At 41.5% G+C, this 20,402-nt stretch overlaps 1 protein-coding gene across 2 annotated transcripts in view; it reads left to right on the forward strand.

Annotated features, from left to right (window-relative positions):
• Positions 1-14,547: 14,547 nt before the first annotated feature.
• Positions 14,548-20,402, forward strand: part of LOC146548433 (saxitoxin and tetrodotoxin-binding protein 2-like) — a 30,085-nt gene continuing 24,230 nt past the window's right edge. Inside the window, exons 1-5 of one of the 2 annotated variants that reach the window (XM_085261369.1) lie at positions 14,548-14,773; positions 15,196-15,341; positions 15,431-15,516; positions 17,416-17,556; positions 18,159-18,278. In XM_085261369.1, the coding sequence (XP_085117495.1) occupies positions 14,657-14,773; positions 15,196-15,341; positions 15,431-15,516; positions 17,416-17,556; positions 18,159-18,278 (610 nt within the window). In that variant the 5' untranslated portion in view covers positions 14,548-14,656. The remainder of the gene's footprint in view (positions 14,774-15,195; positions 15,342-15,430; positions 15,517-17,415; positions 17,557-18,158; positions 18,279-20,402) is intronic. The other variant, XM_085261370.1, reaches the window with a different exon arrangement.

A 20,402-nucleotide genomic window follows, 5' to 3' on the forward strand; every position in this document is an offset into this window, starting at 1 on the left:
ACATTTCAGATCACAACAAGAAAAAACAAATTTATCACAAGCTGAACAACAAGCACTTAGGGAATTGGCAACAAATAAACATATAGTCATCAAGCCTGCAGATAAAGGCAGTGCAGTTGTCATTTTAGACAGGGAGCAGTACATATTTGAAGCAAATCGACAGTTGGAGGACCGGACATACTACAAAAGATTACAAAACCCAATTTATTTACAGACAGTCCCAAAAGTATATAAAATTGTGGAGGATTTACATAAAAACAAATTCATCAATTGGAAACAGAAACAATATTTAAAAGGGGAATTGGAACCCCGACCTAGGAGATTTTATATGCTCCCAAAGATCCACAAGAATCCAGAACAATGGACAGTTCCATTCAGAATACCTCCCGGACGACCGATCGTCTCCGATTGTGGTAGCGAAACCTATCAAACGGCAGAATACATAGATTATTTTCTGAATCCCCTTTCGGTTAAACACCCATCATACGTGAAGGATACTTACCATTTCATTGGCATGATTAAAAATTTAAAAATTCCACACAATTCATTGTTTTTCACGATCGACATAGACAGTCTTTACACTAATATAGACACAAAAGCCGGATTGACAGCAGTTAAAAACATACTTCAGAAGTATCCCCAACAAGACAGGCCGGACCGACAGTTGTTAGCCCTATTGGAAATTAATTTAACTAGGAATGACTTCGAATTTAATAACCAATTTTTTCTCCAAATCAAAGGGGTGGCAATGGGCAAAAAGTTTGCCCCCGCCTACGCCAATATCTTCATGGCGGAGTGGGAGGAAGCGGCTCTGGGGAAGTGTCCCCAAAAACCCTTCCTTTATGTTAGATATTTGGATGACATATTTGGAATCTGGACCCATTCACAGGAAGAATTTACGGAATTCATCCGGATATTAGACACTCACGATCCCTCCATTAGACTCAAACACAAATCGGACCATCATTCTATTGACTTCTTAGACACCACTGTCTACAAAGGGGAATTGTTCCAGACAGATCAAAGTTTAGACATCAAGGTCTTTTTCAAAGAAACGGACACACATTCACTACTGTTCAAGACCAGCTTCCACCCCACTCACACTTATAAGGGATTAATTAAGTCACAATTGGTTAGATTTCAACGAATCTGCACACAGGACTCTGATTTCATGGGAGCAGTCAACACACTATTCGCCGCATTAAAGAACAGAGGCTACTGCCGATCATTTCTGAGACGTTGCCTCAGAACCTTTCGGAACCGGAAACCCGCATCAGACAAGGACTTTATCCCACTCATCACGACCTTTTCTTCAGCTAGTAGATTGCTCAACAACAAATTCAAAAAGAATTTTCGAGTAATCATTGGGAGTTCGGGACTTTTGGATAACCACCAAGTTATCTCAGCATACCGCAGGAACAAGAACCTGAAGGATTATTTAGTCAGGGCAAGACTGCCACCTATTCAGCCAAAGCGGAGCACCAACATTCTATCGGATACATTAGTAAAACTGGAGTATGTACAGAACAGGATCAACAAAACTATTTACAAAATTACACAAATTTTCACACCTCAGACCAGCAATTGTGTATATATTATCTTTTGCTCACAATGTGGGAAACAATACATTGGCGAAACAAAGAACTCGATCTCCACCCGGATGACACAACACAGATACAACATTAGACACAAGAAAGAAACCCACACACTCTTGGTTAAACACTTTATTTCTCATGGTTGGCAGAGTCTGAGGGTTGCTGGAATCCAGAACAATTCAGGTTGGACAGATGGACAAAGGAAGAAACGGGAGAGAGAATGGATCCATCGGTTGAACACAAAGGAACCTTGGGGATTGAACATGAAGAACAACTGACAGCAACTATTCGGGTTGCTCGACGTTCGATCCCCAACCCCGTTTTCATTCCTAACCCTAACCCTCATTGGATTTGGACCCCAACCCGACCCCAAGCCCTGAACCTAACCATTTGGATCTTTTATTTCTAGCCCTGACCCAGTCATAAGCCCTAACCCTAACCATTTTGATCTTTTGTCTCTAACCCCAACCCGATTCACAAGCCCTAACCCTAACCATGGGGGTCTTTACTTTTCATTTCCCAACCCCCACTCACATGGGGAACCCTTATGTTTGTTGTGTTACTAACATTATTAAGACCACACGTAAAACTATTTAAAAACACGAAGGAATACACAAAAACGCATCACATATCTTTAAAAACATCAAAAATCTTGATTTCAATTTTTTCACATTAGTTAAAATTTCTTTTCCATGTTTCATACGGTTGTAAATAGTTAAAAATAATTTTTCCTGTTTGAAGCATTGTTTATCTTCAAAACATGCAAACTTCATGTCTGCAACTGTAAATAAAAGCACCAAGAATGAATAAGCAACAAAAAAATTAAAGATAACCATTAAAAAACAACAAAAAAAACATTTAAAATCATTTCATAAAATACTAAAAACAATTTAAAACACAGTTTTATCTACAACATTTAGTGTGGTTAAAAAGGATTAAAAAATACGTTAAAAACAATTTTGTCATGTTTACAAATGTAAATAAAAGCACCAAAAATGAATAAGCAACAAAAAAATTAAAAAACCATTAAAAAACAACAAAAAAATTAAAAAACCATTAAAAAACAACAAAAAAACATTTAAAATCATTTCATAAAATACTAAAAACAATTTAAAACATAGTTTTATCTACAACATTTAGTGTGGTTAAAAAGGATTAAAAAATACGTTAAAAACAATTTTGTATTATTTGACTATGTACACATTTTCCATTTTCTGTGTTTTTTCATTATTATAGGCAAGGCTGCATAACTTTAAAACATCAGTTCATTGAAAACTGCATTTTTAGTTTAGTTCGTCAGAGGCTATATAAGGGGAGGAGTGCTGAACACCCTCATTCTAGCCCTGACAGCCAAAGGAGCAACATCTCCAGATTATTCACAGCAGCCACTTTTTCGTTTTGTACCGCGTGTGCCCTGGCCTGAAGAAGACCCGGTGGGGTCGAAACGTTGCCCCGGGCACACTACCATTTGGCCTATTTTGAATTTATTAAAAATTAATCAGTTTTTCTTTATTTTTATTTTTTTTAAAAAACAAACGCTTTCTTTTTTTCTCATTTTTTTTGCACTATAAATTAGATACATTATCATTCATACCTACATTCATAAATAACAAACAAACAAAATTTATTAAATTATAATACCAAAGGCTGCATCATCCACACAAAACTTTATTATTAGATAACAAAGGCTTCATCACAGACGAGACAATAATGGTCTACCTGGATGAGGACCAGGATTGGATCCCTGTACGGTACCGGGGACGGCGTCTTGTGCCTGGTGGCCGTAACAGGCAGTGGAGTAGCGGGAGGGCCCAAGGGAAGGACCGTGCACCTCCGCGTCCCTTCGGGGGCCGGAACACTTTTCCTCTCCCTAACCGGCCAGTGCCTCCCTTTGGTCCGAACCGCTACTATGGACCGCAGTCTCGGTCTTATGCAGCAGTCACACGGGGATTTGACAGGGGCTCTGCCACTAGGTTTGGGCGGTGGCAACCCAGAACAGCTGGGTATGGGAGACAGCAACCGGCTCCCCCAGCATTTGGAAAACTTGTGCGAAAGATGCACATGGTGATTAAAATGGTTCATCACCTACAAAATGTGGCCCCTAAACCAGGGAAACCCCACCCTAGCATGATCTCCCGGATGGTTGAGATTTTGGGCTCAATGATCAAGCCCGCGTCCCCTACTTCTAAGACACTTGATCTTATACAGGGGAATGCAAAGAATTGGGGCTACACGACATTGCTTTTGCTTGAGGACCACTACCTCACAAGTCTCGAGTCCCTTTTGGAAGACTTAGAGGGAGACTTGGTCCCAGATTGGAGAGATGCGTTTGAGGTGTCCAAACGGTGGGCTCGCCGCAATTTGCCCCGCGTATCCCAGGACGTTCTGGATCATGCGGAAGCCTTGATCACTGCAAGGACAAACAAGAACATTGATCAACAAACTCAACATGACAGGCAAGCTCCTACAGAGGGGTCCAATGACAGGGATCGCACAACAACACACACACGTGATGCACAGCAACAGACATCCACAACAGAAACCACAGACACTGTACGTGCGGAAGCCCAACTTCAACGCACTGTAGCACACACAGTTGCTACGATGACGGAGCAGGTTATGGTGCATGCTGCACCTGCTTCCCACCCCCCACCTCCTGTACAATCTCTTGAACAAAGACTACCACGCAGAAGGAATGCATGCGTGGTCTCACAGGACAGTGGCCTCCTCCAGATAGAGGATTTTGGACACAGCACCCCTCACCAGGTGAGACAAGGGGCCTCACCTAGCATTCATGGTAGTCCCACACTTGATGAGGAAGTAGGACAGGATGTGGGAACGAGTGAACTTTTGGTTCCACTCCCCGCATCCAGTCCCTCAATGGAGCAATCCTCACAAGCAGTATTGGACACACTGCAGGCACATGTAATGGGAGCAGTTTCCCCCAGTCAAGGGTCACCAAACCTTCAGATCTCCACCCCAAGACCGCGGATCTGCAGAGTCACCACGCACGTAAGAACAGAACGCAAAATGATTGACTGGGGCCTGAGTGTGCGAAAGAAGTGGCTGATCATGGGTGACTCCAATCTTGCCAGGTTCCCGGGATACTCTATCCCGGACCTGCAGATTGATAGTTTCCCAGGGGCCAACTTTCGTCATGCACAGGCATTGATGGCCAAATCCACAAGCCAGTTGACTGTGGAGAAATTGGTACTGGCCTTCGGCATCAACTGCAGGGGACAAAGAGCCAAGGAGACGGCAATTAAACAGATGCAGGGGGCATTCAGAGCTGCCAAAAAGTACTTCCCGTACGCAGAAATTTGGATTCCTGTAATCAACTACTCTCCGGGCCTCCCCCTGGTGGAACGGAACACTTTGCGGATGTTGAATGCCCACCTTATCAGGAACCAGCCGTTTATCCCAGCACTACAGAACTCAGCATTCCACACGGAGTCGGATTACGTGCATTGGACCAGGGGAACGGCTAGAGCAATGTTGCAGCATTGGGTCGCCTATTTAAACTTGGAAGCCCCATAAGCCTTCCAGAGGAGGGGCATAGTGGGATTAGACCCCAGTTGGTTAACAATGTGATGGTGTTAGCTAACAATTTCAACCTCACTGGCCCGCAGGCAGACCTACTGAATCGCGGGTTGACCTTCATTCCCACACTTGATCTGAATAGAAAGCAAAAGGTGCAAATCCTATTGGATATTCAAAATTATCATAGGCGGCTAAAATTGGCAGCATATTTTCAACAGGGAAGAAATCGAGACCCACCTCGATTCACACCAACATCATATTGGGTGCCGCCCTTAGACAAATTGCCCCCAGAAATTATTTTTTTGCTAAAACAAGATCTAAAACAATTCAACACACATTTCAGATCACAACAAGAAAAAACAAATTTATCACAAGCTGAACAACAAGCACTTAGGGAATTGGCAACAAATAAACATATAGTCATCAAGCCTGCAGATAAAGGCAGTGCAGTTGTCATTTTAGACAGGGAGCAGTACATATTTGAAGCAAATCGACAGTTGGAGGACCGGACATACTACAAAAGATTACAAAACCCAATTTATTTACAGACAGTCCCAAAAGTATATAAAATTGTGGAGGATTTACATAAAAACAAATTCATCAATTGGAAACAGAAACAATATTTAAAAGGGGAATTGGAACCCCGACCTAGGAGATTTTATATGCTCCCAAAGATCCACAAGAATCCAGAACAATGGACAGTTCCATTCAGAATACCTCCCGGACGACCGATCGTCTCCGATTGTGGTAGCGAAACCTATCAAACGGCAGAATACATAGATTATTTTCTGAATCCCCTTTCGGTTAAACACCCATCATACGTGAAGGATACTTACCATTTCATTGGCATGATTAAAAATTTAAAAATTCCACACAATTCATTGTTTTTCACGATCGACATAGACAGTCTTTACACTAATATAGACACAAAAGCCGGATTGACAGCAGTTAAAAACATACTTCAGAAGTATCCCCAACAAGACAGGCCGGACCGACAGTTGTTAGCCCTATTGGAAATTAATTTAACTAGGAATGACTTCGAATTTAATAACCAATTTTTTCTCCAAATCAAAGGGGTGGCAATGGGCAAAAAGTTTGCCCCCGCCTACGCCAATATCTTCATGGCGGAGTGGGAGGAAGCGGCTCTGGGGAAGTGTCCCCAAAAACCCTTCCTTTATGTTAGATATTTGGATGACATATTTGGAATCTGGACCCATTCACAGGAAGAATTTACGGAATTCATCCGGATATTAGACACTCACGATCCCTCCATTAGACTCAAACACAAATCGGACCATCATTCTATTGACTTCTTAGACACCACTGTCTACAAAGGGGAATTGTTCCAGACAGATCAAAGTTTAGACATCAAGGTCTTTTTCAAAGAAACGGACACACATTCACTACTGTTCAAGACCAGCTTCCACCCCACTCACACTTATAAGGGATTAATTAAGTCACAATTGGTTAGATTTCAACGAATCTGCACACAGGACTCTGATTTCATGGGAGCAGTCAACACACTATTCGCCGCATTAAAGAACAGAGGCTACTGCCGATCATTTCTGAGACGTTGCCTCAGAACCTTTCGGAACCGGAAACCCGCATCAGACAAGGACTTTATCCCACTCATCACGACCTTTTCTTCAGCTAGTAGATTGCTCAACAACAAATTCAAAAAGAATTTTCGAGTAATCATTGGGAGTTCGGGACTTTTGGATAACCACCAAGTTATCTCAGCATACCGCAGGAACAAGAACCTGAAGGATTATTTAGTCAGGGCAAGACTGCCACCTATTCAGCCAAAGCGGAGCACCAACATTCTATCGGATACATTAGTAAAACTGGAGTATGTACAGAACAGGATCAACAAAACTATTTACAAAATTACACAAATTTTCACACCTCAGACCAGCAATTGTGTATATATTATCTTTTGCTCACAATGTGGGAAACAATACATTGGCGAAACAAAGAACTCGATCTCCACCCGGATGACACAACACAGATACAACATTAGACACAAGAAAGAAACCCACACACTCTTGGTTAAACACTTTATTTCTCATGGTTGGCAGAGTCTGAGGGTTGCTGGAATCCAGAACAATTCAGGTTGGACAGATGGACAAAGGAAGAAACGGGAGAGAGAATGGATCCATCGGTTGAACACAAAGGAACCTTGGGGATTGAACATGAAGAACAACTGACAGCAACTATTCGGGTTGCTCGACGTTCGATCCCCAACCCCGTTTTCATTCCTAACCCTAACCCTCATTGGATTTGGACCCCAACCCGACCCCAAGCCCTGAACCTAACCATTTGGATCTTTTATTTCTAGCCCTGACCCAGTCATAAGCCCTAACCCTAACCATTTTGATCTTTTGTCTCTAACCCCAACCCGATTCACAAGCCCTAACCCTAACCATGGGGGTCTTTACTTTTCATTTCCCAACCCCCACTCACATGGGGAACCCTTATGTTTGTTGTGTTACTAACATTATTAAGACCACACGTAAAACTATTTAAAAACACGAAGGAATACACAAAAACGCATCACATATCTTTAAAAACATCAAAAATCTTGATTTCAATTTTTTCACATTAGTTAAAATTTCTTTTCCATGTTTCATACGGTTGTAAATAGTTAAAAATAATTTTTCCTGTTTGAAGCATTGTTTATCTTCAAAACATGCAAACTTCATGTCTGCAACTGTAAATAAAAGCACCAAGAATGAATAAGCAACAAAAAAATTAAAGATAACCATTAAAAAACAACAAAAAAAACATTTAAAATCATTTCATAAAATACTAAAAACAATTTAAAACACAGTTTTATCTACAACATTTAGTGTGGTTAAAAAGGATTAAAAAATACGTTAAAAACAATTTTGTCATGTTTACAAATGTAAATAAAAGCACCAAAAATGAATAAGCAACAAAAAAATTAAAAAACCATTAAAAAACAACAAAAAAATTAAAAAACCATTAAAAAACAACAAAAAAACATTTAAAATCATTTCATAAAATACTAAAAACAATTTAAAACATAGTTTTATCTACAACATTTAGTGTGGTTAAAAAGGATTAAAAAATACGTTAAAAACAATTTTGTATTATTTGACTATGTACACATTTTCCATTTTCTGTGTTTTTTCATTATTATAGGCAAGGCTGCATAACTTTAAAACATCAGTTCATTGAAAACTGCATTTTTAGTTTAGTTCGTCAGAGGCTATATAAGGGGAGGAGTGCTGAACACCCTCATTCTAGCCCTGACAGCCAAAGGAGCAACATCTCCAGATTATTCACAGCAGCCACTTTTTCGTTTTGTACCGCGTGTGCCCTGGCCTGAAGAAGACCCGGTGGGGTCGAAACGTTGCCCCGGGCACACTACCATTTGGCCTATTTTGAATTTATTAAAAATTAATCAGTTTTTCTTTATTTTTATTATTTTTTTTAAAAAAAACAAACGCTTTCTTTTTTTCTCATTTTTTTTGCACTATAAATTAGATACATTATCATTCATACCTACATTCATAAATAACAAACAAACAAAATTTATTAAATTATAATACCAAAGGCTGCATCATCCACACAAAACTTTATTATTAGATAACAAAGGCTTCATCACAGACGAGACAATAATGGTCTACCTGGATGAGGACCAGGATTGGATCCCTGTACGGTACCGGGGACGGCGTCTTGTGCCTGGTGGCCGTAACAGGCAGTGGAGTAGCGGGAGGGCCCAAGGGAAGGACCGTGCACCTCCGCGTCCCTTCGGGGGCCGGAACACTTTTCCTCTCCCTAACCCCCTAACCCTAACCCACCACTACCCGGCCCCATCGATGGCCCGTGCACTTCAGGCTACCAGCTTGCTGGTGGCCTGATTCTTTTCTCAACACCTAACCAGCCAGTGCCTCGTGGGGTTGGGGGTGCCCCTGCCCTCTATCTTACCCTAACCCTAACCATAGGGGGGTCCCTAAAACAAAAAACAAAAAACGAAGACAAGAAGTCACGTACAGAAAAACAAGTAGAAAAAGAAAAAGACAAGAAGTCACGTAAAAAAGAAAAACAAGTAGAAAAAGAAAAAGACAAGAAGTCAGAAAAAGAAAAAGACAAGTAGTCACGTACAAGAAAGAAAGATAAGCAGAAAAAGAAAAAGACAAGAAGTCAGAAACAGAAAAAGACAAGGAGTCACGTACAAGAGAGAAAGGTAAAGAAACCGAGTAAGATAAAACAAAGAGAATAATGTAAACAAACACACGGAAAGGATTTAATGGAAGGGGGTGCCATAAACAAAAATACAGTGAACAAAGGACGGGATGTCAAAAAAGACAGGGGGTGCCATAAAAAGTAGTAAGAAAACTAAAGATATGAAAGACAAGAAGTCACGTACAAAAGAAAGACAAGAAGTCAGAAAAAGAAAAAGACAAGAAGTCAGAAAAAGAAAAAGACAAGCAGTCACGTAAAAGAAAGAAAGCTAAGCAGAAAAAGAAAAAGACAAGAAGTCGACTTAAGAAAGCCCAAGTGGGAGGAGCTAACAAAAGTATAAAAGGCCAAGAGAGGCAGACAGAAAACAGAAGACACACTGGGTCGGCCTGAAGAAGGCAAAAATATGCCGAAACGTCGCGAACGGCCCAGTGAATGCTAAATGTGCACTAAAACCCTAGATATGGGCAATTTTTTGAACCAGGGCAGGGACACCACCACCCGGCCCCATCGATGGCCCGTGCACCTCAGGCTACCAGCTTGCTGGTGGCCTGATTCTTTTCTCAACACCTAACCCAGCCCTGAATTCAATCCTGACCCTAACCACTTTGAACCCTATATTGGTTTGACCCTTGACCCCAAAAACCTCCCCCCCCCCTCCCCTCTCTCCCTCTCTCCTAAACCACCCCCCCTCCCCTCTCTCCCTCTCCCTTACCCCTTTCTTTTGCTCTCCCTCCCTCCCTCCTCCCCTCCCTCCCCATCTGGAAGCCTCATGCTCAGGATGCTAAAACAATCCCTTCTCAGGGCACCAAGTCGGGGACATGGTTCCTTGAGCCGGGAGCAAGGATGGCCTGTGCATTGGGACCCGATTGCCTTCGGCAATCGTGCCCCCACCTTACCTTCTCCTAACCTATCCCCCCTCCCTCCCCCCCACCCCCCAGAAAAACAGAAAAAAAGCCTAAAAAATGGAAAAACAGAAAAAGAAGCCTAAATAGAGTGGTTACTAAAGATGGGGGTGCCAGAAATATAAAGATGAAAGAAAGAGTGGACTAAGGAATAGGGGGTGCCATGAATAACGTAAAAACAAGAGAACAAAAGGGAAAAATGGAAATAGATGACAAGAGAGTCACAAAGGGTACACAGAGAAGAAAAATAGAGAAAAACTAAGAAAAAAGTACAGAGAAAGCTAAGAAGAAAGCACATAAAAGAAAAGCTCCCCAAGTAGGGTTGAGACAAACAGAAAAATAGAACTCCCCAAGCAGGGTTGAGAAAAACAGAAAAAAGCACAGAAAAAGCTAAGAAAGTGCAGAAAAAAACCTAAGTAAGAAGAAACAGAGAAATAGAAGACAAGAAAGTCACAAAGAAAAACTAAGTTAAGGGAAACATATAAATAGAGGACAAGACAGTCCCTACATCATTGAGCCCAGCCTGATGAAGGCGAAACAACGCCGAAACGTTGCGACGGGCTCAATCACAAGCAGCTAGCAACTATAACCCAAGATGGGTAATTTTTTGATCAGGGGGCATCAATGCCCACTCCAGTCGAGTGAGAGTGCACCAACAGGGGACCAGCAATTGCTGGGACCCTGTTTCCTTTTCCACACCCTAACCAGCCAGGTCCCGGTGGAGTGGGTGATGCCCCTACCCATATCTCCTACCCTAATCCTAACCTATCCCCCCTCCCTCCCCCCCACCCCCCAGAAAAACAGAAAAAAAGCCTAAAAAATGGAAAAACAGAAAAACAGAAAAAGAAGCCTAAATAGAGTGGTTACTAAAGATGGGGGTGCCAGAAATATAAAGATGAAAGAAAAAGTGGACTAAGGAATAGAGGGTGCCATGAATAACGTAAAAACAAGAGAACAAAAGGGAAAAATGGAAATAGATGACAAGAGAGTCACAAAGGGTACACAGAGAAGAAAAATAGAGAAAAACTAAGAAAAAAGTACAGAGAAAGCTAAGAAGAAAGCACATAAAAGAAAAGCTCCCCAAGTAGGGTTGAGACAAACAGAAAAATAGAACTCCCCAAGCAGGGTTGAGAAAAACAGAAAAAAGCACAGAAAAAGCTAAGAAAGTGCAGAAAAAAACCTAAGTAAGAAGAAACAGAGAAATAGAAGACAAGAAAGTCACAAAGAAAAACTAAGTTAAGGGAAACATATAAATAGAGGACAAGACAGTCCCTACATCATTGAGCCCAGCCTGATGAAGGCGAAACAACGCCGAAACGTCGCGACGGGCTCAATCACAAGCAGCTAGCAACTATAACCCAAGATGGGTAATTTTTTGATCAGGGGGCATCAATGCCCACTCCAGTCGAGTGAGAGTGCACCAACAGGGGACCAGCAATTGCTGGGACCCTGTTTCCTTTTCCACACCCTAATCAGCCCGATCGAACACTCCTATCTGCCACTTTGACCTTTTTATTCCGTCAAATTTTGACCCATTTACACAAAGTCCAGAACCGTTGGTGCTATCGACATGGGGTCTTCACCAGGGTGTCCAGAGGACCCCAACCCCCCCCCCCCCCCCCCCCCCCACCGTAGATACCACTTTCATCCCTCTACGACACTTACTTTCCCAGTTATTCCATTTTATTCCGTCAACTACTGGCTATTACCCCCTAACCCTATACGTTAACCCTCATCATACCTGCAGTGGGCCACTGGAGGGAGACAAATCACCAAGCTCTGAGATTCAAATTTTGCACTACAGACCTCACAGTGTCTGTCTGTGTGCTTTGGTCAGAGGTGGGACCAAGTCATTGTTTTGCAAGTCTCAAGTAAGTCTCAAGTCTTTATCCTCAAGTCTCAAGTCAAGTCTCAAGTAATGTCAGGCAAGTCAGAGTCGAGTCTCAAGTCACTGGTGTAAAAGTCCGAGTCAAGTCACAAGTCTGAAACTTTGAATTTCAAGTCCTTTCGAGTCTTTAAAAAAAAAAAACACGAAAAAATAATGTTGCAGTTATGCTAAATGTAAATATTAGACCATGTAATTTTAAAATCTGTGTTTTTCTCAACACATGACAAAATAGTGAACTTAGAAAATATACACAAATTGTGAAATTGCACCTCTTTAAAATGCAGCTCAATTAAACCTAGCTCCAAGAATAATTTTCACCGACAGTTCTGAGATAAGCTGCATGTTATTCTTGGATGCGGTTGTAGGACCGGCTTTAAAATCGCATGACAAAAATATCATACACATTAAAAAAAAACTGTATCACCAACGTAGCCTGGACAACATTTGCTAGTTAGATGAAGTCAGCTATCTCATCTTAGCATATTTATATGCATATTTATAATCATACGGTTCTTGGAGTGAGTGCATACACTCGTGAAGTTTAGTAACTTCAGGTCACTGCAACAAGCCCAGGTACAGTTTACCGACGGATGGGTACAGGACCTTGAAATGCACCGTGTAGAACGAAAGACCATCGTACGTATCATAAGTTTACCAGTCTCACAAATTGTCGTCATAAATACACATTCCTTAACCGTTTATTAATAGGACCTTTGAGCTCAACGGTAATTAATTAGTAGTGGAAATAATTTCTGGTAGCGTTACAGAAATGTAGCAGTGACAACAATATTGTATGCTGTAATCACCGCGCGGATAGGAGGCGGCTGGCTTGACCGCGGCTCACAAATGACGGCTCACTTTACCGCAGTCTGTAATCGCACTGGGCAATTAGTGATACAAAAAACCTGTTTTATCCTGTGAATAAAAGTATATGTTTTTGTCAATGTACCATAATAACAGAAGCGAAACGCAATATTGTGTCAGGACAATTCACTATTTATGCACAATAAATAAAGGAGCATAGCGCGACAATTTCTGTTCAGCGCCAGACTTGCTTGTAACCTATATCACTAATTATGTTATGAAAATGACGTATTAACTACTAAAAAACACTGACCTTCGTGTAAATGCTTGGAGCAGACTAACCTGTGAGCTGGAGTGTTCTGGGACGTTATATTTGGTCTTTGAATGGCTGCAATCCAGGCCATCCGTCGCGTCTTTGTTACTTCGGAAACATGGCTTGAACAATTTCTCTTCAACGACGTAATCCGATAACAACCGATCTCTTTACCCGTCGGCTTCCCGTGGCTGTCATGCGACCGGCTATTGCAGTTAATAATACAACGGCTTCTTGACATTTTTGTGTTTCTTTTTATCGCTGTATAACTGATTTTAATTGAAAGCCTGCGTGCGCTAGTACCGCTTGCCACGAGTTCCCAGAATCCTTTGCGGTTCTACCCGTGAATGACCTCACATTTTCAATCTCTATATAATATGCATGTTAAATTTTATATTTGGGGTAAAATATCAAGTCTTTTCAAGTAAACCGGTTCAAGTCCAATTCAAGTCCCAAGTCATTGGTGTAAAAGTCCAAGTCAAGTCACAAGTCTTAGAACATTTTTTCAAGTCAAGTCTAAAGTCATAAAATTAATGACTCGAGTCTGACTCGAGTCCAAGTCATGTGACTCGAGTCCACACCTCTGGCTTTGGTGTGTGTGTGTGTGTGTGTGTGTGTGTGACAGAGAGAAAGACAGACAGAGAGAGAGAGAGAGATACAAAGCTCTGAGATTCAAATTTTGCACTACAGACCTCACAGTGTCTGTCTGTGTGCTTTGGTGTGTGGGTGTGTGTGTGTGTGTGTGTGTGTGTGTGTGTGTTTGTGCAAGGTCAGAACTGCTTGTTCAACTTCTTACTATCGCTGTGGAAAGATTCAGATACAAATATCAGAACACGTTTCATAAAGAACAATCAGTTCTGAGCAATGAAAAGAACAATCAGTTCTAAACAAGGAAAAGGTCATCATGCAGTATTCTATCATCAATAAACTTATATCACTAAAAGCTTATACTGACTACTCAGTACAGTTTTCCATTGACACTCTCCTAGCACCTTGAGGAGCTGTTGTTGTGATTTGTATAAATGAAACTGAATTGAACTGGTCAGTTCAAACACTGACAGAGTAGGTGTGATGCAGCTAAGTGGGAAACATGCTGCTAAATAAAATAAATGAGCTTGTAAAAATATGAAGTAATAATAGTAATATTTACAGCAGTACTATCAGTAAAAAAAACCAAACGCAAATCAATACATGTGTAAGTGCTGAACATAATATTTACAGCAGTGTGTGGTTTGCTGCATCCTGCAGTTCAGAGTTCAGTTTATCTTCTATAAAAAAGCAAACAGACTCTTTGGACCAGCTGTGCTCAGTCTGCAGTCTTCATGAGACGCCTCTCTCCGAGTTTACCTCAGAGCTTCTTCCCTCCAGATCTCACAAACACAGCAGGCCCTCCTGATCCAGGATGCAGCTTTTGTTCAGAGTTTTTCTGCTGGCTCTGATTCTGCAGAGCTGCAGTGCTGAAGCTGCCGCAAAGGAATGTGACCTCCCACCGAAGTTGCGACAGGAGGTACTGCACAAGGTGGGAACTCACAGAAACATCTGCCAAGTCACTACTTGTTGACTGATACCTCTTTACAGTGAAAGGAGGCTACAAAAATATATTTGGTAATTTTTCGGTCTGCTGTGCAAAAATCTGCTCAATTAAGGCTAATTTAAAAATAGAGTTTTAAGTACTATGAACATTCAATGCATTCTGGAAAAAAAGCATACAGTCAAGGCAATTACAGCGTAAGAAGGTTAAATGTTTTTCCTTTCTTTAAAATGTCTTCAAGGTATTCATTACATTAAAAAGTATTTGCAGTATTATTTGTATCTCCTATGCAGTTTAAGCGCAGATGCTACCACACGGTTCTACTTTACCTACATTTCAAGTAATATTAGGAAACTGTAATAAATCCAGAAAACAAATGCTTGTGGGTTTACCCTAGTTCCTCCTCACAGGTGTTTGAGTCACGATGGGTTCTGGTGGAAGCGTTCTCAGATTATCCAGCAGGTCTGAGGTTGGTGAAGCATGCCAACAGCTCCCTGATGGAGATGAAGGAGGCATTCAACAATGAAACCTTTCTGTTCATCGAGAGAAACATAGTGTAAGTTTGTCAAACTGAGGACAAACAGCAGTTCAGTACCTGCTTACTTTCTGCAAAAGTTTTTTTTACTTTATTTATTTTGTTTACAGCTCTGGAAAATGTCTTGTGTTTCAAGTCAACATGTCCATTCCTGATCCCGAGACTTCCAACCACAGCATGGTTCTGGACAGCCCTGGTAAGTCCAAAACAGGCCCAGACTAGACCTTTTATTAAGACATTTGGATGTGAAAGCAGCCAGAGAAATGTAATTAAAAGATTTTTCAAAGTATAAAAACAACTTTCCTAATGTTGTTTGATTTTGGTTGGAAGTGAGAGGTTTGTTCTGATGATTCACAGCAATAAAAAGAAAAAACAAACACTAACACTGCTACCATGATGTCTGACCTACTGAGATAACACCACAGAGCACAGCAATGTTCTCAGTATGGCCACAAGGTAGCTAACATACCAGTGGCCAAGAGAGTTAGACCAGACCCTTGTGAAAAGGATTTTTTTTTAAACTTCCACTTTTTATTTATCAAGTGTTAGGTAATTAAAGTTGTCAGTTAGGTTTTTAGAGATCAGAATGTTGACATATTGGTAAAACCTCAACCACAGGAAAATTTTCTTTTAAAATTCCCTTTTGTATATTACAAAATTTGTACTTAAAAAAGGCAGAAATTGGAGTTTCTGATCTCCAAACTAAACTACAGAACTTTTTTTTAGGGGGACGCCTGTCTGTCTGTAGCATCTGATAGGTTTGTAGCTTGAACCTATCTGCTGGAACGTTGAGGACAATATAATTACACAGCAAAGCAAGACACAAGTAGGCAAGCTTCTTCATGTTTCTCGTGCACGGGAGAGAAAACCGGACAGGCGCCGTTCCTTCGCTTGACCCCAGTTGCTCTCGTCCGTTCTCCCGTACCACTGTTCTTTTATTGAGGTTACATGAATCTGCATAGGTTCATTAACATATGACGTCTACATACACACAAAGAGTACCTTGCCTGTGTGTGTGTGTGTGTGTGTGTGTGTGTGTGTGTGTAGGGTCAAGATGTGACCCTGTGAAGACTCTGGTGCTAGCTGGTGCCAGGCGTCTAGCAGATCTATCTGAACAAAGAGCTCTTATACTTAAAGAGATATACGTGTGTTTGGTAACCCATATATCAGCAAGCTAGGAGGTGTGATCTATGCCAGAACACTCTTTAGAGGAGTGAACGCACTCCCCTCATGAGACATTCTTTCAATCTACAAATGATTATATACTTCTAAGCATATATGAGTAAATGTTTCTAAGCATAAATGACAATCAACAATACAAAACCTAACAGCATCAGTCATGGGGAACTGTCATGGTCCTGGGTCGTGCGACCCGGTGTTTTGTTTTTAGTCTATTTTGATGTTTATTGATTGTTTAGGTTCATTAAGGTAGTCCAGCCATTTGTATATATCACCCAGGCATTACGTCTCCCTTGCCCTTCGTGTGTTTATGTCTGTGCGTCTTGTACTGTCAAGTTCATGCTGTCAGTATTGTCACCTCCCCCTGTACTACGTCTCCCCGGTTCATGTCTCATGTTTCATGTTTCCTGTTTTACTTTGAAGGCCTGCATTCACTGTCAGTGTATTCAGTTTCACTCCTCCTGTCCTGTCGTTAAGTTCATGTGTGTCAGCTGCGTTCCCATGTGTGGCCACTTTCCCTGATCATCCCTCATGTGTATTTAGTCTCTGTGTTTCTTACAGTCTGTGTTGCGTCGTCTGTGTTCCCACCCTCCGTGTTTCCATGCCTGGTCTGTTGTCCTCCAAGCCATAGCCTCACCATCGTTTGTTCCCAGTTTAGGTTTCTGTTTAGCCACGTTATCCCTGCTGTATTTGTACACCTTGTTTTCAGCCATATTAAAGGCTCGCCTTCTGTTAAAGCTCACTCCCGTCTGCTCACTCGTGTACGCACCTGGGTCCATTACACGCATTCTCCACTCGTGACGGACCGTGACAGGGAACTACTTAAAGAGGAAAACAAAATCTTCCAACGAGGTCTCAACTGTTAGTCATTATTGTGGTGAGATGTTAATGATTTTTTTAAATGCGTTCCCATTAGGAGTTATGGAGTTTGGCGGGTTGGTGTCTCCATACAATGATCAGGGCCGAGCAGATGTTTACCAGGGCTGTGCAGACTGTCTGACCGTTGTCTACAGCGGCGTCTTTCAGGGAATTCCAGGAAGGCTGTTGCTCATCTACAGTAAGAATGAAACACCCTAACTTTACAGAGTCATCAGTGAGAAACTGAACAGAAAACTCATGCAAACAGGAGGCAGAAGTGTCCACTGTGCACTCAGCATCACATCATACCAAGTGAAACACAGACAGTGCCCTGAAAGAAATTCTCACTGAAAAAAGGAACATCTGAAAGAATTTGACTGTTTTTAAATGAGCAAATCCTAATAATAATGAAAGTTTCAGAAACTTTAGAGCTGAGAGTTCAACAGGATCATATCGACCAAGGGGACAATCTTCTGAAATGGAAAACACAAAGCAGAACTCAACACACTGAATTTAGCAGGTGCCCCACAGAGTGTTCTCATGAAGCTACAGTATTGTGAAAAGCCTTGAATGTTTCTGAAAAAGCCATGAAAAGGAACTAGACCACAAAACTAACTCCAAATGCAAGAGCACCGTGAATAACAAACCTTCCCCTTTGCTCTTGTTGCTATCTTTCTGTCACAAGTCACTCCTGACGCTCAACTCCACCCAGCCCACCCTGACTGCACTCTCCGTGGATGGTGGACCCCAAGTTTTTTGTTTTTTTTTCAGTGCTTTGAATTGTTTTTCTCTGCCTTTCAGGAAAAGAAGGGAAGCATACGGACACTGATGAGCTGAAGGCGGGTGAGAGCATCCACAGGAAGCTGGCAGAGTGCCTCAAGTTCAATGTTGAGACAACCTTCATATATGATGGCAAGGCAGGTGAGAGAGAAAATCTGGAAATTAGCTAGCATTTACACTACCTGTTGAAAGGGTTAGTGGTGTTAGTGTGAATAATGCCATTTTCTGCAGTTTTTTTTTGAAACTGCCTTGCACGGGGTTTGAGTTACATTTTCTCATTTTGTGGGTGTGATCCAGTCAGCCGGCACACGCACATAAACACCACTCCAAAAGTTTCCTGAACAGAAGACAAAACAAAATGATTAACTTCTTACTTTTCAGAGTTGTACGAGACGGGGTTCACTGACTGATGCTACACAACAATCCAGCATCAAATAAGGTTCAGCCACCCTGTTAAATAGGGCACAGATAATGGGCTCATCAGCAGCAGGTGATTGTTGGCAGGTGTAGCTGGCGAGAACAAGAGTTCTCACACACACACACACACACACACACACACACACACACACACACACACACAAAGAGAAACGGTCAAAGGAAAAAGAGAGAGATAGGGAGGCAACAACAGCAGGACCCTGTCAGAACAGGCAACATTTGGTTTGGGGGTTACCACCACGACAGCCACCAACCACCTTTCAGCCGCAGCTCAGTGCAGCAGCTTCGGCAATGGAGGTGCGGAACATGGTCCATTCGGACTCAATGTCCGCAGTCTCCCTCAGAATGCTGCTGAAGCTCTGCCGGAGGTGTACGATAAAGATCTCGGAGACCGGGGCACACCCTCACTATACGTTTAGGCGCACAATCTCTGTCCATCGTCCTCCCCCTCCACCTGATTCAACTCACCACCAGGTGGTGATCTGTTGACAGCTCAGCCCCTCTCTTTACATATCCAGAATATGACTAGACACTCGAGTCTGGTGATACGATTACAAAATCGATCATTGACCTGCGGCCCAGAGCGTCCTGGTGCCATGTGCACTTATGGACACTCTTATGTTCGAACATGGTGTTCATTATGGCCAAACCAATTTGTCACATAAAGTGACCTCTTCATCTTCTTTCTGCTGCAGCAATGACAGTACTGTTGATGAACTGCCTCTGTGTGAGTACATTGTAACTAGAGATGGCACGATACCACTTTTTTATGTCCGATACCGATATCATAAATTTGGATATCTGCCGATACCGATAGGAATCCGATATAGTGTTTTTTTTAATCAATAAAACGTTTTTTTAATATCTTGCTGCATTTTGTATATGTTTATACTCAAGTTTAAATAAATAACAACACTAAAGCTATTCTGTTATACCTGTATGTAAAAAATACACTGCGCCCAAAATATTTCATAGTTCAGCAATACTGATCAATCTAATAAACTTAAACCTACTCCATCCTCCCTATTCTGGTATTTTAAAGAGTACTTAGCAGAAATATTAAGCAACCTAACTAATAGGGTTGCAAGTTCCCAGCAAAAAAAAATAGGGAACCACCCCCCACCCTCCACCTCATGATGCTTAATCGATGTAATCAAATTTAATTTGATGCAGGGGGAAAAATGCACAGAAATAAATTATTTTTTCAAGAATAATTAAATAGATTCAACGTCTTTCTTCAACAGAATTGCAAAATTCACAGATGGTACTTTCCCAAAGGAAAAAGTACTATAGCTTACTAGGGTATATTAGACTTAACAGTTACTATATACAGTAATGGACTTCTATATATTATACATCAGATTAAAACTTTGGGTGTAAGAGTCAGATAATTATTTATTAAAAGCTAGAAATTTTAAATGAGAATAAGAAAGAAAATTATGTCTTTGTGCCCCCTTTTCCCTGTTCATGCCCTATCGCCCACCTGGCTAAACTTTGCTAGATCTGCCCCTGCATAGTTACCAGCCGTCAGCTGTAGAAAAAGATCCTGGTGTAGAAAGTAATATTAAATAAATTCTAACAACAGCTTATCAAGCTTAAAAGTGCTGCTGTTGTTCAGCCGCTGGTTTCCTCTTTCTGGTGAGAAGTGGGCCAAAAACAAAGAAGACAGACGGAGTCGCGACACAAAAGCCGATCAGCTGATCATTAAGCAGTTTCACGATTGAAGTAGCATCAGGAGAGAGAGAGGCAGTCGCTCCATATATCTGTTAAGCTTAACACTGGAATGCTTTACAAACATTCAGAGATGAACTTACACACTTGCTTTACTTC

Source organism: Mchenga conophoros, linkage group LG22 (assembly GCF_057382185.1).
Source record: "Mchenga conophoros isolate Kocher_MC1m ecotype Shallow Benthic linkage group LG22, M_conophoros_male_GT1.1, whole genome shotgun sequence".
Lineage (NCBI taxonomy): Eukaryota > Metazoa > Chordata > Actinopteri > Cichliformes > Cichlidae > Mchenga > Mchenga conophoros.